Source organism: Brachionichthys hirsutus, chromosome 19 (genome assembly GCF_040956055.1).
Source record: "Brachionichthys hirsutus isolate HB-005 chromosome 19, CSIRO-AGI_Bhir_v1, whole genome shotgun sequence".
Taxonomy (NCBI): domain Eukaryota; kingdom Metazoa; phylum Chordata; class Actinopteri; order Lophiiformes; family Brachionichthyidae; genus Brachionichthys; species Brachionichthys hirsutus.
In genome coordinates this window covers 1597252-1621612 of record NC_090915.1, presented here as the reverse complement: position 1 = coordinate 1621612, position 24361 = coordinate 1597252, and the positions used below count along the sequence as shown (strand labels likewise).

Below are 24361 nucleotides of genomic sequence, written 5' to 3'. Positions count from 1 at the left end.
CGAGAATGTCCCTTCGGCTGTTTTTGACGGAATGTGATACCATGTTATGAACAGCATACTGCCACCTAGTGTACTGGACTATGTATGACAGGTTTTGATTGTAGTTCCACAGAATCCTTTACAACAACTAATTTGGCGCTTTGTTTGTGTTTATTATGAAATGTTATATATATATATATATATATATATATTGCTTTACACACAGCTGTGTTTTATGAGTCATTGTCTGGTTTCTCTGTATCCATCCTGGACTCCTCCATCATTATCTCCCAAGCAGCACTTCCTTCCACCCTTTTCACAGACTCTCCTTTGGCAGCAAGTATTTCCTCAATGTTTCTGAAATGTAAAGAAATGCGTTACAAAGTTCAAGAATATTCCGTGCATGGAGTAAAGTCTGTAAACGGCTGGGGATTACAGGTGATTTTAACTTCGCCAGAGTTTTGCGATCAATATCCTTTTACCCGGTTAATAACATCCTTCGAGAGAAAATAAAACCTCTGAAATGTTTTAATTTCATGGGTTTACTTTCTCTCGCATCCATCTAAACGTTGTTCTTTTACACAGATCAGCACCGGGACGGGCCGGCCCAAAGAAGCACGAACCTCTTCCCGTCCAGGTCGGAGAACCAGTCGAGGTTATCAGCGATGACGTGGTGGTTCTGGCATCCTGGGCACGTGACGATCACAACACCTTTGTGATAAGCCTGTTTGGAGATCTTCTGCGTGGACCTGGTGGAGCAAACCTGCACAGGTGATACACGCGTCAGGTACACGCGTCACAACACAAACTGTTTCTGATTGCACCCCCCCGCCCCCCTCCCGCGGACGCACCTTGCACGTGTAAACAAGATGATAATGTGTCGGCTGGATTTTTCCGATTGCGTCACTTCCGACGGTCGTGAATCCTCGACAGCTGTTGAAGCGAGCATCGCACCTGCCGGCAGGTAACGAAGCAGTGAAGCTGTGCTGAGCCGCGGCTGTTGTCGTCGGTGCCGGGGGACAGAGGGCACCGGGACGGGGTCCTAACGGGTGGCGACGACACCGGAAGAACCAGCGGACGGCCAGCATTGCGCCTTCAAACGACTAATTACGTATCGGGAGGAAACGTCACGGACTTGTACACTAACAACGATTTCGTCAGTTTAGTTTGTCGCGGTCAGATGACATCACGGCTATTGGGATTTTCAAAATAAATCCTATTTCCGCTGACCGGAGGTTCCGGTTTCATCCGCGTCCAAATCTCACCCTCCTGTCGCGTTTCAGTGTTCCCTTCTTTAATCGGATTCAGCATTGAAAGGAAGAGAGGACGTTTAACTGCAATACTAAAATACGAGGACTGAGATCGGGGAAACTTTATGTATTTTAATAAAGCCAGGGTTTCTTTGATACTTTTCTGTTTAGATTTGAATAAATACATTTTATATTCTGATTTTTGTGAGTATTGTCTATGGGGAGCGCTTCTGTCTGAATTAGGCGATGGGACTCCTAGTCCTCTTTTTAAGCTCTGAGCTACCTCGTCCAAGTTGCCCACCCAAATAAAGTTGTCCAGAACCGACCCTGGCTGTGGTATAGTACAGTACACATTGGAATACTTTGCTGTACAACCTCCAGAGAGTAGCACGCAAACTTTCATATCATCTTTCAGATTCTCTCTTCCAAAATCAGGGCAGTCTAATTTATGCATGTATTGTGTTTGATAGTTATGCCTTTTCACATTTTTGTTTATATATGTATATATTTTTTCTTTTTCTTTTAAAATGTTTTTTAATCATCTTGTCACAAACATTAGCATTATTATGTGGTTCATTCATATTTTGCCTTTGTCTATAAAGAACAAATCTCGTGAAGGATTACTTATAACCAACCTTAACGCATAAATCAAACATGGTAAAACTGGTTTCCATTGAATTCTGATGGTTGGTCATCTTTTCATCACCATAATGATCCCTTCATCGTCAGTCTTTCTCATTTGGCAGCTCATCTTCCAGCGACTCGCGCTGAGCGCCGTGCTTTTATTTTGACAGCGACGGGTCTTCCTCTTCTTCCGGCTGAGTCGTGCGTGGAACAGCGGAGCGTCCCGCTCGGCTCGTCCGCCTTCGGGAGGGTTTCTCCTCCGTCACCGCCGCCTGAGGCTCCGGCCTGGAGTCCGAAGCAGCCACAGCCGCGAGAGAAATGCGTCGCCGGGGAGCGGAGGGGGCGACCGACGCCGCCGTGAGTGGAACAGGTGGGTGTTCTCTGCGCCAGCGCGGGGGGTCGCTAGCCGGCCAGCTAGCTGGCTAGCTGGCCGGCTAGCTGGACGTCGGCGGGAGACGTTTCCCCGTGAAAGGTGGCTCCGTGGGTTTTAGTTAATCTCATTAATACCAAACGACCATAAAACGTCTCGGTCGGTCGGAGGCCGTAAAGGCGGCGGGTCTCGCGCTGCCCGTGAAATCACCGGAGATTGCGAAGCTGCTTTTTGCGTGACTGTTTCTCGTGTATTTCCGTTCCTCCGTGATTTCACGGATATTTAAAAATGAACGTGGAACCTTCCACGGGTCCGGTATCTCTCCCTGTGACACCTTCAATGTTAGTCAGGCAGGAATGACTCCACATTCATTAATAATTAATCTGCAGTGTCGCTGTGACGTCATCGTGTGTTCATTAAAATAACACAGGCTTTTATCGAACTAAACCAGTTCAGCCTGGTTTAGGACAGAGAGCACAAAACCCGTCTGTGCTGGGTGGGACAGAACCCTGTTCCGATCCGGGGAAGTCTGGTCCTCCTGCCGGACCCGGGTCCGGCTGCAGAGTGGCCAGTTTGAGGTTGACCTTTCCTTCTGGTCCACCTTTTGGTTCTTTGTGTCGCCCACAGACTGATCTGCCTTGGTCCAGGTCTGCTGTTTACTGAGTTCCATTCTGGCTGAATCCGGTTTTAATCCGGGTTGGGACACACGACTCCTCTGTTCCTGTTTTCGGTGCTGAGGCACCGGCTGCGTATTTGTGAAACACAAGACGTGTTCTTTAACTCGGGGACTGTCCTCACGGGAGTTCTGGAGTTCCCGCCCTTGAACCCGTGCTGACGGCTTTCCGTCGGTAGTTCATCGGTGTTTCGGGTGGTTCTGGGCGGCGAGCGCGTAACGGACTGGGTCTGTGTTTACAGCCGTGATGGGAGCGGCGGCCCTGCCGGTCCGGATCGAGCCGGATTAAACAAAGCTCTGTTGTTCCTGCTGCCCGAGCGGTCCTCCGGTTCCTCGTCTCGTCAGTCGAGCAGAGAGATACGCAGAAGAGAGAACGGCCCGACACAGACGCTGAGCTCGGCGGGTTTATTACGGTACTCAGGCATTCGCTGTCTGAGGAAGTCGTTGTGGTTTGAGGGCGTGAACAGATACCCGGGAGGATCTTCTGCTTTCAGGGTTTTTAAATGAACCTCAGCCGGATCGGATCCGCTCGGCAGAGACGCCTCTTCACACGCCGTCAGGTTTGAGCTCTTAAAACCTGCCTTTGTGGGAATAATCGGGATTCCGTCTATCGCGGAACGCAGCCGGGACGGGATCCGGACCCCCTGAACGCAGCTGGGACGGGATCCGGACCCCCTGAACGCAGCCGGGACGGGATCTGGACCCCCTGAACGCAGCTGGGACGGGATCCGGACCCCCTGAACCCAGCTGTCCCGGGATCCGGACCCCCTGAACGCAGCCGGGACGGGATCCGGACCCCCTGAACCCAGCCGGGACGGGATCCGGACCCCCTGAACGCAGCCGGGACGGGATCCGGACCCCCTGAACGCAGCCGGGACGGGATCCGGACCCCCTGAACGCAGCCGGGACGGGATCCGGACCCCCTGAACGCAGCTGGGACGGGATCCGGACCCCCTGAACCCAGCTGTCCCGGGATCCGGACCCCCTGAACGCAGCCGGGACGGGATCCAGACCCCCTGAACCCAGCTGGGACGGGATCCGGACCCCCTGAACGCAGCCGGGACGGGATCCGGACCCCCTGAACGCAGCCGGGACGGGATCCGGACCCCCTGAACGCAGCCGGGACGGGATCCGGACCCCCTGAACGCAGCCGGGACGGGATCCGGACCCCCTGAACGCAGCTGGGACGGGATCCGGACCCCCTGAACCCAGCTGTCCCGGGATCCGGACCCCCTGAACGCAGCCGGGACGGGATCCAGACCCCCTGAACCCAGCTGGGACGGGATCCGGACCCCCTGAACCCACCTAGGTGTTCCAGTCCTCTACCTTTATATTAACCTGAACTCTTGGCTCTCTCCCGCTGCAGCGACGCCGTCATGATTCCCATCACGGAGCTCCGGTACTTCGCCGACTCCCAGCCGGCGTACCGCATCCTGAAGCCCTGGTGGGACGTCTTCACCGACTACATCTCCATCGTCATGCTGATGATCGCGGTGTTCAGCGGCACGCTGCAGGTCACGCAGGACAAGATGATCTGCCTGCCTTGCAAGTGGGTGGTCAACAAGTCGTGCGAGACCACGCCTGCCCCGAACGCCAGCGCCTCCTTCGGCCCGGAACCCAGAGGCATTCAGTACGAGCTGGACCGGCATCAGTACAACTACGTGGACGCCGTGTGCTACGAGAACAAGCTGCATTGGTTTGCTAAGTACTTCCCCTACCTGGTGCTGCTCCACACCCTCGTCTTCCTGGCCTGCAGCAACTTCTGGTTCAAGTTCCCTCACACCAGCTCCAAACTGGAGCACTTCGTCTCCATCCTCCTCAAGTGCTTCGATTCGCCGTGGACCACGAGAGCTCTGTCCGAGACCGTGGTGGAGGAGAGCGACCCGAAGCCCGTGGGCAAAATGAACGGCTCGATGGACAAGGCCTCGCGCGTGAGCGAGGACGTCGAGGCGAGCGTTCCCATGCTCCAACGGACCAAGTCCAGGATCGAGCAGGGCATCGTGGATCGCTCCGAAACCGGCGTGTTGGATAAGAAGGAAGGGGAGCAGGCCAAGGCTCTCTTTGAGAAGGTGAAGAAGTTCCGCATTCACGTGGAGGAGGGCGACGTCGTGTACCGCCTCTACGTCCGCCAGACCATCATCAAAGTGATCAAGTTCGTCCTGATCATCAGCTACACGGCCTACTACGTGCGCTACATCCGCTTCAGCGTGGTGTGCTCGGTGAACATCCAGAAGCTGACGGGCTACAGCGTGTTCTACTGCGCCCACCCGCTGGCCACGCTGTTTAAGATCCTGGCGTGCTTCTACATCAGCCTGGTGGGCGTCTACGGCCTGATCTGCATGTACACGCTGTGCTGGATGCTCAGCCGCTCGCTCAAACGCTACTCCTTCGAGTCCATCCGCGAGGAGAGCAGCTACAGCGACATCCCCGACCTGAAGAACGACTTCGCCTTCATGCTCCACATGGTCGACCAGTACGACCCGCTGTACTCCAAGCGCTTCGCCGTCTTCCTGTCCGAGGTGAGCGAGAACAAGCTGCGGCAGCTGAACCTGAACAACGAGTGGACGCTGGACAAGCTGCGGCAGCGCATCACCAAGAACTCCCAGGAGAAGCTGGAGCTGCACCTGTTCATGCTCAGCGGCATCCCGGACACGGTGTTCGACCTGACCGAGCTGGAGGTGCTGAAGCTGGAGCTCATCCCCGACGTGACCATCCCACCGATCATCGCCCAGCTCGCCAGCCTCGGGGAGATGTGGCTCTATCACACGCCGGCGAAGATCGAGGCGCCGGCTCTCGCTTTCCTACGGGAGAACCTGAAGTCTCTTCACGTCAAGTTCACGGACATCAAGGAGATCCCGCTGTGGATCTACAGCCTGAAGAACCTCAACGAGCTGCACCTCACGGGGAACCTGAGCGCCGAGAACAACCGCTACATCGTCATCGACGGGCTGCGGGAGCTGAAGAGCCTCAAAGTGCTCCGGCTGAAGAGCAACCTGACCAAGCTGCCCCAGGTGGTGACGGACGTGGGGGTCCACCTGCAGAAGCTCTCCATCAACAACGAGGGCACCAAGCTGATGGTGCTCAACAGCCTGAAGAAGATGGTGAACCTGACGGAGCTGGAGCTGCTCCGCTGCGATCTGGAGCGCATCCCGCACTCCATCTTCAGTCTGCACAACCTGCAGGAGATCGACCTGAAGGACAACAACCTGAAGACCATCGAGGAGATCATCAGCTTCCAGCACCTGCACCGGCTCGTGTGCCTGAAGCTGTGGTACAACCAGATCGCCTACATCCCCATTCAGATCGGAACGCTCAGCAACATGGAGCGGCTGTATCTGAACCGGAACAAGATCGAGAAGATCCCCGGCCAGCTGTTCTTCTGCCGCAAGCTGCGCTTCTTGGACCTGAGCCACAACAACCTGACCAGCATCCACGCCGACGTCGGCTTCCTCCAGAACCTCCAGTACTTCGCCGTGACAGCCAACCGGGTGAGAGGCGTCTCGTTTCCGTGTTCTGTGTGTGGCGATAGCATGTAGCATGATTAGCACGTTCTGGTTCAGAGGTCCGGTCTGCGCGTCCTGAAGTCCAGAATAAGTGCTTCGGTTTTCTGGACGTTCAGTGTCGGGTTGTTGTTGCCCCCCCCCCGTCTGCGATGGGTGTGACGGGGTACAAAGGAAGCGAGATTAAAGTCTAACGCGCTTCAATCATTCTGCCTCTTCTGCCCCCCCCCCCCCCTCTTCAGATCGAGACTTTGCCCCCAGAGCTGTTCAAGTGCAAGAAGCTGCGGACGCTCAACCTGGGCAGCAACTGCCTGCAGACGCTGCCGTCGCGCTTCGGGGAGCTCACCGGCCTGACCCAGCTGGAGCTGAGGGGGAACCGGCTGGAGTGCCTCCCGGTGGAGCTGGGCGAGTGTCGCCTGCTGAAGAGGAGCAGCCTGGTGGTGGAGGAGGAGCTGTTCAACACGTTGCCGTCGGAAACCAAGGAGCAGCTCTGGAGAGCCGACAAGGAGCAGGCCTGAGAGTCCAGATCCGCCGCCACGGAGGCGTCCTCTGTGGTGCTCCTGTGATGCTAATGGAGCATCTTCCTCTTCCTCTTCCTCTTCCTCTTCCTCTGGCCTTGATGCTGAGGTGAACAGAACGGAGGAAACGATGTCTGAACCCCGCGGTCTGTGGCCACGCCCCTGCGCCACTTTATTGGACGTCATTTCATTTAGCGTTTAGATCTTTACCTTATTTTGCGTGACTGAAGCCGAACCCCGTCGTTGGTCCGCGTGTCTGAGCTGCGTGAGACTGGCTGTGATTGGCCGGTTAAAGCGGTTGGCACGGATCCCGTTTGGTTCAATCATTTATTTTAAGTTCGCTGTGAACAGAATGTAAAGCTCGTCAATGCTAATCAATACCGTCATTAGATAATCAATTTAATTAATTAATTTTCAAATTCTGTTGCTATTAAAGTCCTGCAGACGCGAGGAAGGCGAGTAGAACAGCGACGCTCTGGGGCCCTTTGTGAATCCGAGCAGCTTCAGACGCTTCCCTCAGTAGCTCCGCCCTTTAAACCGGGCTCCTCCCCTCCATGTCAGCGCTCTCCAGTACATTTTCAAAGGCCTTGTTTTGAACTTTTATAGAATATCAAAAAGGCTTTTAAACTGTTTCTTAATGCCTTAATTTCAACTCGATGAGTTTTAAAGTGAACCGCTGTCTCCGCCCGGCGCTGCGGTCGCCCTCCGGGCGGTCCCGGTACCCGGTCAGGTTTCTGGACGCCCAGCTGAAGTCTCGTTTTGTCTCTAAGGTGCAGCTCTATTGAGCCTGTGGATCGGAACCCGTTTCCTTTATTCAGCAGCGCCCGTCTGCTCGTCTTCCCATCGCTGCAGCGTGAGCTTGTGATCGGACTCGGATCCGAACAGGAAGCCCTCTGACGGGTCGCTGCGTGTTCCCTACGACGCGTGAGAAGGCCTTTAGGCCTTCAACCTTTGCCAAATGGACTGACGTCTGTAAATAGCCCATCTGGAATCAACTGAAGTTCAGTCCCTACTTTTGTACCGTTCTGACACATAATAGTAAAATAAACGCTTCACACTGAATCCTGGCGCTGGTTCTTCTTCTGGGGGAAGTTCTGAGCGCTCTGAGGACCAGAAGAAGAAGTTGGCTGCTGTGTGCCTCCTTGTCCAATAAACACGGAGACAGTTCATCGGCTTCAGTCCTGCTGAGACGAGTCAAACTGTGGGGTGGGGGGGTGGGGGGGCAGATCATTATCCACTGCTCCTTATTAGATTACACTTTTCTTTTAAATAAATACTTTATTTACAAGAAAATGTGATGCTTCGATGTATTTTCTTTACTACCTCTAATGGCATCCCGATTGATTATACATTGGAAACCATTAATCTATATCCTTTATAGCCGTACACTTAACTATAATACATAGTATTGAATTAGGGTAATTATATATAGATCATTTCCACGAGGTGGCCCTGTTGTTAAGTGGCGGCAGCGCCTCTAGCGGTCATCCTCTGATGCTGCAGCGCCACGAGCTCAGCCCGTGTGACGCAACGAAAGGGTTGAATTCCAAATCCTATTAGGTCTCGCAGCCCGGTCCGCCTGTTCGGGTCGAGTTTGGACGTGGTCGGAACCGAGTTCTACCGGGACACAAACGGGCCGCCATGGATTTCATGACCGACCGGGACGTTCGGAAGGTGAGCACGTTTCTGCGAACCCACGTCACGGACCGCCGATTGCGAGAACAGCGACGCGCCGGTTCGTTTGGACCCGAACAACGTTCTGAACGCTCCGCTCCCGGTGGGCTGCCCGGAGAGCTCTCTGACCGGCAGGATGTCGGTTCGGCTCCCCCCCCCCCCCCCGCTGCCCGCAGATTAAAATGAACTTTGTGTAGAAAACGTTAAGATTATTTCAATGATTTATCTTTAACCCCCCCCCTCTCTCTCTATAGTACCTGGCGGATGGATACGTGGTTCTGGACGGGCTGCTGACCCCCCAGGAGTGTGAGGAGTTGAGACAGAGGATGGCAGAGATCGTGGATGAGATGGACGTCCCGCAGCACTGCCGAGTCACCTTCTCCACCAACCAGGAGGAGCAGACCAGGGAGCAGGTAAGGAGCAGGCGTCTCCTGCTGGAGCAGGTAAGGAGCATGCAGGCGTCTCCTGCTGGAGCAGGTAAGGAGCATGCAGGCGCCTCCTGCTGGAGCAGGTAAGGAGCATGCAGGTGTCTCCTGCTGGAGCAGGTAAGGAGCAGGCGCCTCCTGCTGGAGCAGGTAAGGAGCATGCAGGCGCCTCCTGCTGGAGCAGGTAAGGAGCATGCAGGTGTCTCCTGCTGGAGCAGGTAAGGAGCAGGCGCCTCCTGCTGGAGCAGGTAAGGAGCATGCAGGCGCCTCCTGCTGGAGCAGGTAAGGAGCAGGCGCCACCTGCTGGAGCAGGTAAGGAGCATGCAGGTGTCTCCTGCGGCATCACGTGACTGACGTCGACCGTTTGACCCGCAGGGGAACGCCGACTACTTTCTCACCAGCGGCGATCAGGTCCGCTTCTTCTTTGAGAAAGGTGTTTTCAACGACAAAGGTGAGCCCCCCCCCCCCCGATCGCTGTTATTCTCGTGGTGACGCGTCGGGTCTTGCAAGTGCCGTGAACCCTCTGTTTTGTCTTACAGGAGAATGCGTGATGCCGAAACACCTGTCGTTAAATAAAGTCGGCCACGGTAACGCGTCTCAGATGTTCCTGCCGCGTGCGCCGAGCCTTTCCCTTCACTAATCAGCATCCTCCATCTTTCAGCGCTGCACGCTCATGAGCCGTTGTACAAGAAGGTGACGCATTCACCCAGAATCCAGGTGAGCGCACAGGTGAGTGACGTCAGAGGCAAAGGTGAACCCCCTCTGACACGGCGCTGTTCTCTCAGGGCATAGCGAAGACGCTGGGGCTGGTCAGGCCCGTGGTCCTCCAGAGCATGTTCATCTTTAAGGTATGAAAGCGTGTGCGAGCACGTGCGCGTGTGTGCACGTTCCTCGCTCGATCCGCGCTGGAATAACGGCGCGTCTTTCCTCTCCGCCGCAGCAACCGGGGATCGGCGGGGAAGGTAGGACCGATCCGAATGAATTAAAGGTTTGCGCCAGACGTTCTAACCAGGTGTTCACCTGCTGCTCAGTGATGTCACATCAGGACGCCACCTTCCTGAACACGGAGCCGCTGGGCCGGGTTCTGGGCATCTGGATCGCGCTTGAGGACGCGTCTCTAGACAACGGCTGCCTGTGGTTCATCCCGGGGTCGCACAGCGGTAGGTCCACACGCACACGCACGCCGCGTGACTCGCAGCTCAGGGGTCCACACCTGTTCCCAGGTGGGGTTTCCCGGCGTCTGGTGCGCGCCCCCCCGGGCACCTTCCCCCGGACGGAGTTCATTGGTCCAGAGCAGGAGTACGAGGACGGGAGGTTCGTTCCCGCCCCCGTGAAGAAAGGTAATCCATTCCTTTAGTGACGTCGAGGAATCACGGCGCGGTGCTAACGTCCCGCCTCCAGGTGGCGCCGTCCTGATCCACGGGGAGGTGGTGCACCGCAGCGCGGGGAACAGCTCCGTGGACTCCCGACACGTCTACACCTTCCACGTCATGGAGGCCCAGGACACGCGCTGGAGCCCCGACAACTGGTGAGCTCGCCGGACTCAGCGGTTCCGGACGGGGTTCTGACTTTACACCCGGTCGAACCCTCGACCTGCTCCTCAGGCTGCAGCCCAGCGAGGCGCTCCCGTTCCCGTCGCTCTACACCGACTAACGGCGTCCGGAGCGTCACAGGGAAAGGCCGGCACACGCGACCCGTTCTACCTGCTGCGTCGGGCCTCGTCGGAACCAACAGAGCATCGCAAGCTAGAAATGTTCGAGACATTCTTTAGTATTAAAATCCACAACACGACTGAATGGATTGATTTTATTGGGTTAGACATCATCAACGAGCTTCATCTTAAGACTAATTATTATTAAGTCTGGTGCTGAACCGACTCACAATCAGCTCAGCGTCCCGGTGAACGGCCCGGAAGCTTCCCGGCGAACGGCCCGGAAGCTTCCCGGTGAACCCAACATGCACCGGGACATTACGGCTACAAGGCAGATCATGCTAATATGTAATGCTAAAAGAAATTAATGTAAAAAAAGCTAAATAGGTTAAATCGAATGGGAATTAATTCCAGTTGGGCAAGTTTCAGGTTCTAAGGGGGGGGGGGGGGGCTGAGATGGAGCCTCCTGACAGGATTCCTACAGGGAACGTTTACAACGAGTCTGGACTTTGGTTGGGGGGGGGCTCATCTAAGAAGCCTTGAGTTCATTTACAGGATCTACAACTAGATGGGACAGAAAATACACGTCTCAAGGCAAATATTCTCAGCAGTACAAGTACGTGGTATTTTCATCAAGGAGGCAAAGTAAATCAACAAACATAAACACGCCGTCTTTAAATGATGTTCTTCAAAGGCTATACGGAAACATGAATCTGAATCTCGACCACGGAGCATCTTTCCACGCGGCTTCATTCGCTGGAATACTCGAGTGTTAAAGAGTTTCCACTCCGACGCCGTCTCCCGTTGGATAATTCAGGAGGAGTCGGTTCCCCGTCAGAGGAACCGACCGCCGCCGCGGGTCAACGCCTCGTACACGCCTTGATTCGCTCTCTTCTTGTGCTAATTAAAACGGTTCCACCACTTCCTTCTCCCAGCAGGGGGGGGCAGCCCGTTTCTCCTTGTGCCGCGGGACCGTTCAAAGCAGCAGCAGAATGAAGAGGTAGAGCGGGAGGAAGAGGTTGTCTATTTGGGAGGTGTAGGCTTCCAGCATGGCCACCAGACTGATGGAGCCAACGATCCACGAGTAGGTGGAGTTCAAACTGACGCTCCCGTCGAAGATGAGGACCGCCACCACAGCGATGATCTGGGCCAACACGGACGTGGCCGTCCCCTCCATGGTTTTCTTGGTGCCGGGCCAGCGGATTTCTCCCATGGTGCTGCCGAACACGGACGCAACCGTGTCCCCGACCCCGACGGCCAGCACTCCCGCATACGGCACGAGGCCCAAAGCACCAGGAAGTATCCCCTTAGGGGCACAGGGCCCGGGAAACAGCCAGATGGGCAAAGACATGCCCAGCAGTAGATAGATGTGGGTCAGGATGAGCGGCCCAGAGTCCCGTTCATCCAGGAACAAGGTGAGCACCTTCCTGAGCAGCTGGCCCAGCGGCCTGATCCGAAAGTAACGCACATACTCCAGGAACAAGAACCCCGCCAAACAACCCACCGAAGCCACGTGGAGAAGCTGCCGGTCGTAGATCAGGCCCGGGACGTACGTCGCCACGACGATCAGATGGAAGTACTTCCTGACGATGGTCGAGGCCTGGTGCTTCTTGGACCCGGACTGGCGCTGGTAGTTCTCATGCAACACCACACAAGTAGCCACAACAGCCAGGAACGCCCAGTAGCCCAGGAGACAGAGCCGTCTGTCATTTAATGTGACGAAGTCCAGCAGCCACATGATGGGGTGGCGGCCGATGAACAGGGAGAGCCAGGGCATGAGGATTCCCAGGCCCAGAACGGCCGTCATCATGTGGAAGAAGAGCGACGACACCCAGGTCTCGGATTCCATGAAGCAGAAGAGCAGGGCGAAGAACACGCCCAGCAGCAGCGAGCCCACCACCACGACCGGCAGGAAGTAGTTCACCGGATCGCCTTTGACCTCTGCCACGTTCAGGGAGCGCTTGATGAGCTGATTGACGATGAAACTGATCCCTCCCACGATGAGGAGCGCCTCTCCAGGCGTAAAGCAGCGAGGAAGAAGGTAAAGCACAATCAGGCTGAGATAAACGAAGATCAGCAGCACCTCCAGGACCTCGATCACCTCGGACACCGTCAGCGTCTGCTTCGTTGCGTAGAGAATGGCGCCGCCGGCCACGCCCGCGATCACGCAGGTGTTGGTGGGTAGGGGTCTGGTGATGCCCAGCACGATCAGGGACAGGAACAGAGCCAGCATCATGCCTGTGATGGTGACCACCATGGAGAAGCGCTCCAAGTACACGTTCCCCGAGGCAGAGCACTTCTCCTTCAGCGCCAGGCCCAGCAGCGGCATCACCATGGAGGCGGGGACGATGCCGCTGTTAGCCGCGGGACGGAACTGGAACACGGCCCCCCCCGACCGGAGCAGACGATCCCATTTGTGCTGTACGTAGAAAGCCTGGAGGAAGAGGGCGAGGCTGCACCAGGAGTGCTGGTTCCACACCGCCATGTGGACACACAGAACCACAGCCAGAACCACCGAGGACTCCACGTAGGCCGGGTTGATCTGCATGGCCGCGGGTCGGAGGCACGGACGGAGCAGGGTGGGACGGATCAGGGTGGGACGGGGCAGATGAAGGCCTTCCTCTCTCAGTCCCACCTCATCACGCTGCAGGCATTCTGCCCCGGCTGAGGATGAACAGAAAACAAAAATAAAATAAGAGTTATTGACATTATTGATTCAGGTTGTCAAACTGGTCTGACGAGTCATCCGAGCAGAGAGAAGCTTGTTCGTGCGGGAACTAAGGATGGTTAGCATGCGGTCACTAGCATTTAGCAAAGGCGTGTCAAATCCGCACGGATCGGTTAGCACGAAAATTAGACTATATCATGCTAATAATGCAGCCCGCTAACGATTACCGAAGTAATGGAGCGTGAGGTGAGTGACCGGTCCCTGGACGGTGCAGCACCGGCGAGCACCAAGCTAGCAGCCAAATCCAGCCGACTCAGCAGTCATCAAACCCCGCAGAATAAAAACCGCTGCTTGAGTCCAGGCTAACAAAAACAAGCTAGCGTCGCGTTATCCGCACGTAGCTGCGTGCTACCGGGGGTCGGTGTCGTTCATCCGCACGTAGCTGCGTGCTACCGGGGGTCGGTGTCGTTCATCCGCACGTAGCTGCGTGCTACCGGGGGTCGGTGTCGTTCATCCGCACGTAGCTGCGTGCTACCGGGGGTCGGTGTTCATCCGCACGTAGCTGCGTGCTACCGGGGGTCGGTGTTCATCCGGACGTAGCTGCGCGCTACCGGGGGTCGGTGTCGTTCATCCGCACGTAGCTGCGTGCTACCGGGGGTCGGTGTCGTTCATCCGCACGTAGCTGCGTGCTACCGGGGGTCGGTGTCGTTCATCCGCACGTAGCTGCGTGCTACCGGGGGTCGGTGTCGTCCTTTCTGACAGACTGCTTTCCTTTGTCAGCTGTTCCTTGTCTCCCACCCAATAGGAGGTGGCCATAGCTGACAGCTACGTCACATGGTACAACGAAAATAAATAAATCACGGTTTGGTATTTGTTAATTTGTAAAATATTTGTTTCGTAGGTAAAAATTAATTGATATAAAATAGTAGCTGCATATAGTAGATTCAAGAATAATAGTAATTTGGGAATCAGCTGCGACAGGTTTCCTTCCGGAAAAAAAAAGAAAGCGACGAAGAAGAAAATCCGATGACGACGATGACGAGCCGGCTCAACAACCAATCGCGTGGCAGGAACAAATATGGCGGACTTGGGGATGAGCGTCAGGTATGAGTTTTAGCCACGAGCGTTAGTGAACGTCTACCTTTTAAAGTAGTTTTGACGTATTTATCATAGAGGAGAAAATATTTTACAGTTATTGAATAATTCCTGTCGGCAGTAATGTTTATTTTGAACAGCTTGTCTTCGGAGTTGTTAGCACGGTGCTAATTTAGCTTAGCAATTGCTAGCGTTTGAATGGCTTTTTAGCCGCGCGGTGTGTCCGCCGTATGTCAACAACAGCATGTTAGCTAGCTGTCGAACTAGTCCAGCGGCTGGCGCGCGGGTTTCTAGTTAAAATGGCTGCATTTCGAACGTGAACAACGGAACGTGTTTAATTCTGATGCGTCCGCAGACAATGACGCCGGTTTGAGGCACGTGGAGGAGTCGATGGAAAGATTGAATTGAGCAATAAAAACCTCCTTTAAAATGAATCCACGAGTCCAGTCCAGTTTTAGCATTTAAGTGTGTTTGAATGCTACCCCGAGCTTCATAATGTTCTACTGATCACGTGTAGATCAACACAAATGAGATGTTTTCCCCCCACAAAAGAATAGCTGCTTTATAAGTTGTATAAAAAGGACGGCTTTTAGTAATACTGTCCGACTAATTCCATGAAATGTTCACTTGTGATTTTGCTCAACTATATCCATTTTTCTTGTAGAAGCTGCAGAGAGTTATGGACCATACTGCTCGGAAGATCCGCTTTACGAGAACCGGTACGAAGTCTTGCTGCTTATTTTTGTGTACCTGTGCAGGTTCGGCTATGATGGGCTTGAGGATCTTTAATACGTTGTGTGCAAAATGTACTACGTACCAGCGGTCTGCTACGTACAAGAGCATTTTAAATATCTTAACGCAACAGATTCTGTTTGTGAGAATGTCGTACGCACTTCACATCAAAGTCCATCAAGGTTCTGGAAGGTCAAAGGATTTGACCGCTTCTAATGATGAAATGTTTGATTCAGGCTCAGATAGAGGCAGAGTTGGTCAGGCACTGGGACCGACTTCATCAAGGGCTCAGTTACTACAAGCCCCCCAGGTACAAGAGTGCGACCTTAAGCTCTAACGCACCGTCATTCATCGCATCCCGAAGGCTGATCCTCCGTATCTCACCTTTTCCAGCTCATCCTCTGCTGCTAAATTGAAGGAAAACAAAGATGTTGCACAAACGTTGAAGGATTTTGGCCTCAGGATCAGTAAACTACTGGTGAGAGTTGAAACATCTTATTTTCAAAGGCGTTTTGATATTGATTTAATGCCTTAAATGCCGTTGCAGGGTCTGGATGAGCAGCAGAGCGTGCAGCTTCTACAGTGCTACTTGCAGGAGGACTACAGAGGAACCCGGGACTCCCTGAAGGTCCGTTTCTTTCAGCGTTGTGATGAAATTGTAGCTTGAATTGCTTTCAGCTAACAGACTCTTCCACGCAGGTTGTTCTCAAGGATGAGCGACAGAGCCAGACGTTGCTGTTGAAGGTCAGTGTCGGGCCGCGCCGCTCCAGCACCGATGACTCGGCGTTTCTGTGTTTAATAACTACGACTGCGTCTTCGTTCCCAGATCGCTGACTATTACTATGACGAGCGCATGTGTCTGCTCAGATGTGTCCTGCTCTTGCTGACGTACTTTCAAGATGAGCGACATCCCTACAGGGTGAGGAACCTCGAAAACAAGCCGCCCGGTTCTGCTTCTGGCACTTGACCCGGGATCTGCTGCTTTCATCCAGGCTGAATACTGTAGCTGCGTCAACAAGCTGGAGAAGGACCTGGTTGGCAAATATCAGTCGCAGTTTGAGAAGCTCTTCAAAGCCGAAGCACCAACATGGGAAACGAACGGAAACCTCATGGTGACGCTTTGACCTTTTCTTTGCCTTGATGACCCTTGACCCGCCTGAACGCTGTCGTTTCCCCTTCGCTGTGATTCCAGACTGAGAGGCAGGCGGCGCTGTGGTTCCTCCAGTGTCTCAGAGAACAGTCGCTGCTGCTGGAGATCATCTTCCTGTATTACGCCTATTTTGAGATGAGCCCTTCTGACCTGCTGAGCTTCACCAAAATGTTCAAGGAGGAAGGTTTCGGTTTGCGGCAGACAAATCGCCACCTGGTGGACAAGAGCATGGACGCGTTGGTCGACCGTATCGGGTAAGAGCTTTCTGTCTCTGACATCATCGGTTCTGGGGTCCAGATGTGTTGCACATCTGTATCGAGTGTGGACGCGGTTTGTGCTTGTCTCCGGCCTGCAGGTATTTGAGCGCTCTCATCCTGGTGGAAGGGATGGACATAGACTTCCTGCACAAATGTGCGCTGGAGGACTCCACGGAGCAGCACCAGTTCTCCAGCGCTCCCCACATCATCAAGGTCCAGCCGCCCTCTCGACACAGAACACACAAACGACCTTGGAGGATCGTATGACCTCTGCAAACCCCCCGGATCAGTGTTCCTTTATTCAGATGTGAAACATTCCCTCTCCTCCCAGGAGATGGATCAGCTGCTGCTCACATTGGGAGACATCTCTCACCACGGGCCGGTCCTGCTGGCGTGGGTCCTGCTGAGGCACACGCTGAGACCGGACGAGTCCAACCCCGTGATCCGGAGGATCGGCAACACCGCGCTGCAGCTGGACGTGTTCAAGTACATCTCAAACATGCTGAAAGGCCTCGGCGTCTCGGGGAACAATGTAGGAGGAAGCTGTTTTCAGCCGCGCTGGCGCTCCAGTAGCTTCCAGTAACGACGGGTTAAAGACTTTTGCGTGTTGTTCTTCGTTCCCCAGTGCACGGCGAGCACGGCGAAGATGTGCATCTACGGTCTGCTCTCGTTTGTCATCACCTCTTTTGAAGAAGAAAGTCTTCAGGTACACAAACGGGTTTTATTTGCGCGGCTGTTGATCCTCCATTTTGACGAGCTGCTAACGTTCCTCGACCCGCCCACAGGGCGGCGACGTGGCGACTCAGCGCTTCCACCTGATCGACGCCGCCTGTGAGGTCCTCTCTGCTCCCAATCTGGCAGAAGTCTTCTGGGAAATGGTGAGAAAATGTTTCTACGGGCGTGAAGCGAATGAAAACGTTAACGAGCGATCCGGTTTGTTAACCAGAAGCCGGACATGGGATTGGGGATGATCCTGGACAGCGCCGTCGGGATGTTCCCTCATAAGACCGGACCCCTCTTGCAGCTCCTTACTGCCCTTTTGTCCAACAAGTCGACCGTTAAAAAGGTTGGACTCCTCGCTCACACAAACCTCGTGGACATGCTGGGCTCCGGTCCGACGCTGGACTCTTTGATTCTGCAGGTTTACAACTTCCTGGATAAAATGTCCTTCTACACGCAAGCTTACAAACACAAGCCCAGCGACGTCCTCTCCAAGGACGACGAGACGTTGTGGAGGAGACAGACGCCCAAACTGCTCTACCCTCTCGGTGAGCTCGTCGTTACGCTGACTCGGGATCAGGGCTCGATTTAGTCCCTGAACGGTTTCACGCCGCCCCCCCAGGCGCCGGGCAGACCAACCTGTGGATGCCACAGGGGATCCTGGGCCAGGTGGTGATGGGCGGCGAGCAGGGCCACGTGGTTCGCTGGGACTTCTCCTACAGCGCCTGGACTCTGTTCACCTGCGAGGTGGAGATGCTGCTGCACGTAGTTTCAACGGCAGGTGCGTTTAGAGTGTGTGTGTGTGTGTGTGTGTGTGTGTGTGCGTGTGCGTGTGCGCGGTATACATGTATGTAACGGCGTCGTGTTCCTGACCCAGACGTCGTAGCTCACTGTACCCGCGTGAAGCCCATCCTGGATCTGGTCCATAAGATCATCAGCACCGACTGGACGGTGTCCGACTGCCTGCTGCCGCTCACGTCACGCATCTACATGCTGCTCCAGAGGTAAACGCAACCCTTCTGACCTCTGGGGCGTGTTCCTTTTGCCCCGCCCCTCTGAGACCGCCCCGGCTGTGTCCTTCAGGTTGACGTCCGTCATCAGCCCGCCGGTGGACGTCATCGCTTCCTGCGTGAGCTGCCTCTCCGTGTTGGCTGCGAGGATGCCCGGGAAGGTGCGTGTGCTGCGTCGCCGTGTCCCCCAGGTGTGTGAGGACCCGTGTGTCCTCACACACCTGTCCCGCGTGTTTGTCCGTCCAGGTGTGGTCCAGCCTGCAGCACACGGGCTTCCTTCCCTTTGCCGCCAACGCTCTGACCAGCATGGCTCGATGTGCCAGGTAGAAGAAACCGCCGCAGGCCTCGGCTCGCTGGGGAACACAAAATGTTCAACGACTCTCTTCCTCTAGCGCTGAAGGGATGAAGGCGGGTAACTATGGCAACCTGCTGGTCCAGATCGAGCAGCCCGGGGGGGAGTACGCCGTGACCATCGCCTTCCTTCGCCTCATTACTACTCTGGTCAAGGTAGTTGGAACTTTTCACGTTGACATGCAGAAGAGAGTTCTGTTGTTGGTGCTCGGCGCCCATCACCCGTTTCCTGTTTCCTGTCACCCGTTTCCTGTTTCCTGCCTGCAGGGGCAGCTTGGCAGCACCCAGAACCGAGGCCTGATCCCCTGCATGCTGCTGGTGTTGAAGGAGATGCTGCCCACCTACCATAAGTGGCGTTACAACACCTACGGCGTCAGAGAGAGGATCGGTAAGGACACGTTAGCGTGTCGCCGACCGGACGTTCCGGTTCCGGTTCGGACTGGACGGTAACGCTGCTTCCCTGTCGCTGCAGGCTGCCTCATTCTGGAGCTGATCCACGCCATCCTCAACCTGAGCCCCGAGGGGGAGGACCAGAGCAGGTGAAGCCGTGCTGCTGTTTAAATAAAGGCCGTGATAAAGGTTCCTGTAGAAGGTCTGATCTTTAGATGCGTGGCCCAGCTGGTGAATAACGCCGACTCATGATACGCTCAGTCCTCCTTTATATTCACTTCTTTTTAATGTCACTGTGAAAATTAAATTAGACAATTTGCTTTCTAAAATCTCCGATTCTAAACGAGTTTCCGGCTTTTTGAATTTTCACTTTTTTTAAAAGCTCCCAATCAATTGTAATCCCGATAATGAAATGGATCTGCTCCGATGCTAACGGGCTGTGGTCTTCCTCGCTGCAGCACCCCCACCCTGCAGTCCCTGTGCATCTACAGCCTGGCGAACACGGAGGCGGGGCAGGCGGTGGTGAACATCATGGGCGTCGGCGTCGACACCATCGACGTCGTCCTGGCGGCGCAGCCCAGCAGGTAAACCGGAGATTTCCTGCCACATTTCTGCCCCGAGACTTTTCGTGCCATCCTGTGTCTGAACGGCGGCGGTTTCCTCCCTCTCTGACGTCGATCAGCTGCGGCGCCGAAGGTCCGGGTCAGATCCTGATCCAGACGGTCAAACTCGCCTTCTCCATCACCAACAACGTCATCCGCCTGAAACCGCCGTCGGACGCGGTGTCGCCTCTGGAGCAGGCGCTGACCCAACACGGCGGCCACGGCAACAATCTCATCGTCGTCCTGGCCAAGTACATTTACCACAAGCACGACCCGGCGCTGCCGCGGCTGGCCGTCCAGCTGCTGAAGAGGCTCGCCACCGTAAGACGGGCTGGGCTGGACTCATTTTGTTCTGAGTCTGGCCCGATGAACATCCGGATTCTGGGCGGGTTCTTCTGCAGGTCGCTCCCATGTCGGTGTACGCCTGCCTCGGTAGCGACGCCGCAGCCATCCGGGACGCCTTCCTCACGCGCCTGCAGAGCAGGACGGAGGACATGAGGATCAAAGTGATGATCCTGGAGTTCCTCACGGTTGCCGTGGAGACCCAGCCGGGCCTCATTGAGCTTTTCCTCAACCTGGAAGTGAAGGATGGGAACGAGGGGTCGAAGGTGAGCGTGGCGGCGGCGGCGCCTGCTGAAGGTCGCCGTGTCCGTGCGTCTGACCTCTGCTTTGGACCCGCAGGACTTCCTGCTCGGCGAGTGGAGCTGCCTCCACGTGGTTCTGGACCTGATCGACTCCAAGCAGCGGGGGAAGTACTGGTGCCCCCCGCTGCTGCACCGGGCCGCCCTGGCCTTCCTCCTCGCCCTCTGGCAGGACCGCCGAGAGAGCGCCATTTCCGTCCTGCGCAGAAAGTGAGCGCATCGTTTCTGCGTTTCGGTGTCGTGCAGCTGAACGAAGCAGAAACTCGAGCGTCGCTGCTTTCTCTTTCTTTAGAGAATGCTTTTGGGGGAACCTGATAACGCCTCTCTTCGGGGCCCTCGCCCCCCACTCGGACGCCACTGAGGTATTCCCCTCCTCCTCTTCTACCGTTACGCCGCCGACTGGCCGGCGAGCCTTTCTGACGCCTCCTCTCCCCCTCAGCCCTGCGTTCTGGAGACGTGTGCGTTTGTGATGAAGATCGTCGGCCTGGAGATCTACTACGCAGTCAGGTAACTCTCCTGAGAGTGGGACGGGCCCAAGCGGGCCCAACAGGGCCGGCCTCTGTCCCGTCGGAGATGTAACCGGTGTCACGCCTGTCCTCACAGCGGCTCCCTGGAGACGTCTCTCAAGGACGGCCTGCAGAGGTTCTCCAGCGCGCGGCGGTACGAGTTCTGGTCTCAGTACGTCAAGTCCGTCGTGTCCCACGTGGCCGAGACGGAGGACGGGTTCTGCTACTTCCCCGAGACCCGGATGCTGATCTCCGCTTGGCGGACGCTGCTGATTCTCTCCACCAGTCACGTACGACCGCTTCCCGACCCGTCGGGCTCCTCGGGCTGAAACGTGACGCGGTGACGGTTGCCATGGTTTCTGTTTCAGTGCGACGTGATGCGGCTGACGGAGGACTCCACCAAGCTGAAGCTGTTCATGGACGTCCTGGACGGAACCAAAGCAGCCGTGAGTCGGATCATCTCCTGTCGTTCTCGCTTTCTCGTTTCCTCCTCCTCCCATCCTGTCCTCCTGTCCTCTTTCAGCTCGCCACGCCCACGTCCGTGGCTTGTCTTCGTCTCGGATCCATGATGGCCACTCTGCTGCTCGTCCTCCTGAAGCAGTGGAGGAGGTGTGAACACGCGACGGCTCCTCAGCTTCCTCGTTGCGGCTTCCTGACTCGTTCCAAACACGCTCGTCTGCTTCTCGTCTCCAGCGTGGTGTCCACGGCGCCGGACATCCTGGCTCCCCTCGCCCTGATCCTGGAGAGCGTCCTGCAGGCGGACCAGCAGATGGAGAGAACCAAAGCCAAAATCTTCTCTGCACTCATTTCTGTCCTGCAGATTCAAGGACTCAACGGTAACGCTTGTGTTTAGTTGGATTCCGCGCGTCGTTCACGCGTTGACTTCTCCCTTTGGCCACCAGGTGGAGACATTTCCCAGCTACCCCTGCTGCTCCTCTCTGTGTGTGAGACGGTGAAAGACGAAGCCCTGGGGCTCATTTACAACACCCGCCACGTGAACCAGACGGGGGACACGGTGGAAGACGAGGACAACATGGAGACGGAGTCTCCCCACAGCCCACAGAAGGACCAGCGGGACGGGGTGAGTGGACGGACGGATGGATGGACGGACGGACGTCTTGTCTGCTGTAAGCGTGTCGGGTTCACTCGGGGTTCATTCGTTCCTCAGGTGTGTGTGCTAGCGCTTCATTTAGCCAAAGAGCTGTGTCTCGCCGACGAAGACGGGGAGCACTGGATCGCCGTGATGAGGAAGGTTCCGGTCCTCCCCTCGGTGCTCAACGCGGTGGAGCTCAGCCTGCGATCCAAACACAACCTGCACTTCACCGAGGCTGCCCTTCACCTGCTGCTCACACTGGCTCGCACCCCACAGGTGAAGCAATCTCCCCACCGAATTTAATCCGGATCGGATCCAGAATGACAAAGATACCAAGAACAATCTGGAATCTGTTACACACAGACAATCGATAAAGGTTTACCAAAAGCAGGCGATAATTCATCTCCAAATATTAAACCATTGACTCCAAAGTGCTGAAGTGTCTCCGTCGTCCTCCAGGGGGCAGCAGCGGTCGCCGGTGCAGGAATCACCCAAACGATCTGCCTCCCTCTGCTGAGCGTTTATGAGGATGCGTCAAACGGAGCGTTGCAGGTAATTAACGAAACTTTTCACAGCTCCGAGCGCCTGCCGAGCGGCAGAATAACGAGCTACATCCGCGTCCGGATGCAGAATTTCTCCCGGAAGTCCCAGGACGCCGCCTGCTGGCCGGGGGTGTACCGCCTCTGCATGTCTCTGATGGAGAGCCTGCTGAAGACGCTGCGCTACAACTTCATCAACGAGGCCATGGACTTCGTAGGAGTACATCAAGAACGCATCCTGCAGGTATGGGGACGCGTCCTGCGGGTGTGAGGACACGCCCGGCAGGTATGACCTGCACCTGTCTCTGCTCAGTGTCTGGACGCGGTGCGGACGGTCCAGAGCCTGGCCTGCTTGGACGAGGCGGACCACACGGTCGGCTTCCTGCTGCAGCTCTCCAGCTTCTGTAAGGACTGGCAGTTCCACCTCCCCAAGCTGCTCCACGACGTCCAGGTGAGTGGACAAGAGACCACGCCCCCCGGTGGCGTCCCAGTCAGCGCTCTCACCCGGCACCCGTCTCCTCACGCAGGTGAACCTGTGCTACCTGTGCCAGACCTGCACCTACCTGCTCCGCAGCAAGAAGATGCTGCATCACTACCTGCAGGTCGGGAACAGGAAGCTGCCGTGAAAGCCTTCATTTATTCAGTTCAATAATAGCTACCTGTGTTTCAGGCTAAGAACGGGGAGGCCCCGCCCCCTGGTCACCTTCCAAAGACGCAGCGGCCCCCCCAGGCGCTGCCTAAGGAGGCGGCGGGCGGCGGGGAGAGGGAGGAGGCCGAGCAGAAGGCCGTGCTGGTCGTTCAGTGCAGTCTGCTGAAGATCCTGAGCAAGACTCTGGCGACGCTGCAGCACTTCACTCCAGACTGCTGCCAGATCCTGCTGGACCAGGTCCGTCTCTCCTGGACCAGGTCCAGATCCTCCTGGGTTCTCCTCACACTAACACCAGAACGTGTGTTTCTGCCTCAGACTATGGACCTGGCCGAGTACCGGACCCTGTTTGTGCTCAGCTTCACGACTACGGCCTTCGACCCCGACGTGGCGCCTTCGTTTGGGACCCTGCTGGCCACCATCAACGTGGCGCTGAGCCTGCTGAGCGAGGTCGGATACAAACCCACGACGAGCCGCTCCCGCCGCCATCGGCCCGCCCCTCACCTCTCCACTGTTTGATTGGTCCACAGATGGAGAAGAAGAAGGAGCCGGTTCCTCTGAGCATCGGATCGCTGGCCTCGTCGGAGGAGATCCAGGTTCTGAAGTGAGTGGCGTTCTGCAGCTCGGGGGAACGGCGTGAGAACGTAAACGAGGAAGTTCTTTCTCCTGCAGGTCGCTGCTGATGTTCTCCATGGAGAACTGCTTCTACGTTCTCATCTCTCAGGCCGCTCGGTGTCTCAAAGACGCTTCCATCCTCCCCCGGGACAAGCAGAGGCTGAAGCAGGAGCTGAGCTCGGAGCTGGTGAGTCGTCCGAAGGTCCTGGCGACACGGACGGGAAGTTCTCCACCGACCCAGCGAGCATATTTCTCTCTCTCTCTCTAGAGCACGCTTCTCTCCAGCCTGTCCCGCCACTTCCGCCGGGGCTCGCCGTCGTCTCCGGCCAGCGGCGGCCTCCCCTCCACCCAGCCCAAGCCCCCGACGCCCGGCTCCAAGGCGAGCCACGAAGGCCAGGAGCCGTTCATCCAGCTGGTCCAGGCCTTCATCAGGCTGGTGCAGCGATGAAGACGAAGCTCTAACACAGCAGTTCAGATTAAAACGGATGGAGCTGCCTGATGAAGAGCGTCTCCTGAGACCTAGTTTTATAGGTCATTAATACTTAAGACACATTTCGAGTGCCTCTCTGGAAACAGCCTTTGAAGTGCAGCGGTTTTTACGACGCTCCGTTCCCCCTCTTTTCTAACTGCATGCTCGTATTTGTTCTTAAACACACGTTATGCTAATAAAGGAAGTTTTGTA

At 55.9% G+C, this 24361-nt stretch overlaps 5 protein-coding genes across 5 annotated transcripts; 3 read left to right on the top strand and 2 right to left on the bottom strand.

Moving 5' to 3' along the window:
• Positions 1-131: 131 nt before the first annotated feature.
• Positions 132-1383, bottom strand: dnlz (DNL-type zinc finger). The gene is made up of 3 exons (XM_068752512.1): positions 831-1383; positions 603-742; positions 132-336 (listed from the first exon to the last, which is right to left on the bottom strand). The coding sequence occupies exons 1-3, from the start codon at positions 1065-1067 to the stop codon at positions 213-215; spliced, it is 501 nt and encodes a 166-aa protein (XP_068608613.1). The 5' UTR covers positions 1068-1383; the 3' UTR covers positions 132-212.
• A 566-nt stretch (positions 1384-1949) lies between these two features.
• On the top strand, positions 1950-8123 carry lrrc8aa (leucine rich repeat containing 8 VRAC subunit Aa). The gene is made up of 3 exons (XM_068752707.1): positions 1950-2223; positions 4263-6384; positions 6639-8123. Exons 2-3 carry the CDS (start codon positions 4273-4275, stop codon positions 6912-6914), a joined length of 2388 nt encoding a protein of 795 aa, XP_068608808.1. The 5' UTR covers positions 1950-2223; positions 4263-4272; the 3' UTR covers positions 6915-8123.
• A 323-nt stretch (positions 8124-8446) lies between these two features.
• Positions 8447-10803, top strand: phyhd1 (phytanoyl-CoA dioxygenase domain containing 1). The gene is made up of 11 exons (XM_068752852.1): positions 8447-8588; positions 8843-9001; positions 9389-9464; positions 9553-9600; positions 9675-9730; positions 9799-9861; positions 9954-9975; positions 10045-10173; positions 10237-10353; positions 10415-10541; positions 10618-10803. Exons 1-11 carry the CDS (start codon positions 8556-8558, stop codon positions 10664-10666), a joined length of 879 nt encoding a protein of 292 aa, XP_068608953.1. The 5' UTR covers positions 8447-8555; the 3' UTR covers positions 10667-10803.
• Position 10804: 1 nt separating this feature from the next.
• dolk (dolichol kinase) lies at positions 10805-13276 on the bottom strand. The gene has a single exon (XM_068752850.1). The coding sequence runs from the start codon at positions 13210-13212 to the stop codon at positions 11641-11643; it is 1572 nt and encodes a 523-aa protein (XP_068608951.1). The 5' UTR covers positions 13213-13276; the 3' UTR covers positions 10805-11640.
• Positions 13277-14410: 1134 nt separating this feature from the next.
• Positions 14411-24360, top strand: nup188 (nucleoporin 188). Its single transcript, XM_068752628.1, has 43 exons — positions 14411-14436; positions 15092-15146; positions 15396-15469; positions 15553-15637; positions 15707-15787; positions 15859-15903; positions 15986-16078; positions 16152-16271; positions 16352-16563; positions 16665-16779; positions 16898-17098; positions 17192-17272; positions 17352-17444; positions 17513-17632; positions 17708-17834; positions 17909-18067; positions 18164-18290; positions 18370-18457; positions 18543-18619; positions 18689-18803; positions 18915-19035; positions 19120-19186; positions 19496-19621; positions 19720-19960; positions 20041-20247; positions 20321-20490; positions 20573-20642; positions 20720-20787; positions 20884-21076; positions 21155-21232; positions 21310-21395; positions 21480-21622; positions 21689-21867; positions 21955-22155; positions 22339-22431; positions 22510-22662; positions 22732-22869; positions 22946-23020; positions 23089-23304; positions 23383-23514; positions 23595-23668; positions 23737-23866; positions 23948-24360. The coding sequence occupies exons 1-43, from the start codon at positions 14411-14413 to the stop codon at positions 24125-24127; spliced, it is 5235 nt and encodes a 1744-aa protein (XP_068608729.1). The 3' UTR covers positions 24128-24360.
• The last annotated feature ends 1 nt before the right edge of the window (position 24361 follows it).

What these genes read in the sequence shown, in the direction of transcription:
- dnlz (XM_068752512.1), bottom strand. Translation starts at nt 1,067, where the DNA reads ATGCTGGCCGTCCGCTGGTTCTTCCGGTGTCGTCGCCACCCGTTAGGA. An exon ending in ATCTTGTTTACACGTGCAAG is followed by an intron (nt 743 to 830) that starts GTGCGTCCGCGG and finishes TCACCTGTGCAG; the next exon opens with GTTTGCTCCACCAGGTCCAC. An exon ending in TCCGACCTGGACGGGAAGAG is followed by an intron (nt 337 to 602) that starts GTTCGTGCTTCT and finishes TTTACATTTCAG; the next exon opens with AAACATTGAGGAAATACTTG.
- lrrc8aa (XM_068752707.1), top strand. Translation starts at nt 4,273, where the DNA reads ATGATTCCCATCACGGAGCTCCGGTACTTCGCCGACTCCCAGCCGGCG. An exon ending in TCGCCGTGACAGCCAACCGG is followed by an intron (nt 6,385 to 6,638) that starts GTGAGAGGCGTC and finishes CCCCCTCTTCAG; the next exon opens with ATCGAGACTTTGCCCCCAGA.
- phyhd1 (XM_068752852.1), top strand. Translation starts at nt 8,556, where the DNA reads ATGGATTTCATGACCGACCGGGACGTTCGGAAG. An exon ending in GTTAAATAAAGTCGGCCACG is followed by an intron (nt 9,601 to 9,674) that starts GTAACGCGTCTC and finishes TCCATCTTTCAG; the next exon opens with CGCTGCACGCTCATGAGCCG. An exon ending in CATCCCGGGGTCGCACAGCG is followed by an intron (nt 10,174 to 10,236) that starts GTAGGTCCACAC and finishes ACCTGTTCCCAG; the next exon opens with GTGGGGTTTCCCGGCGTCTG.
- dolk (XM_068752850.1), bottom strand. Translation starts at nt 13,212, where the DNA reads ATGCAGATCAACCCGGCCTACGTGGAGTCCTCGGTGGTTCTGGCTGTG.
- nup188 (XM_068752628.1), top strand. Translation starts at nt 14,411, where the DNA reads ATGGCGGACTTGGGGATGAGCGTCAG. An exon ending in AGTTACTACAAGCCCCCCAG is followed by an intron (nt 15,470 to 15,552) that starts GTACAAGAGTGC and finishes CACCTTTTCCAG; the next exon opens with CTCATCCTCTGCTGCTAAAT. An exon ending in ATGGGAACGAGGGGTCGAAG is followed by an intron (nt 20,248 to 20,320) that starts GTGAGCGTGGCG and finishes TTGGACCCGCAG; the next exon opens with GACTTCCTGCTCGGCGAGTG.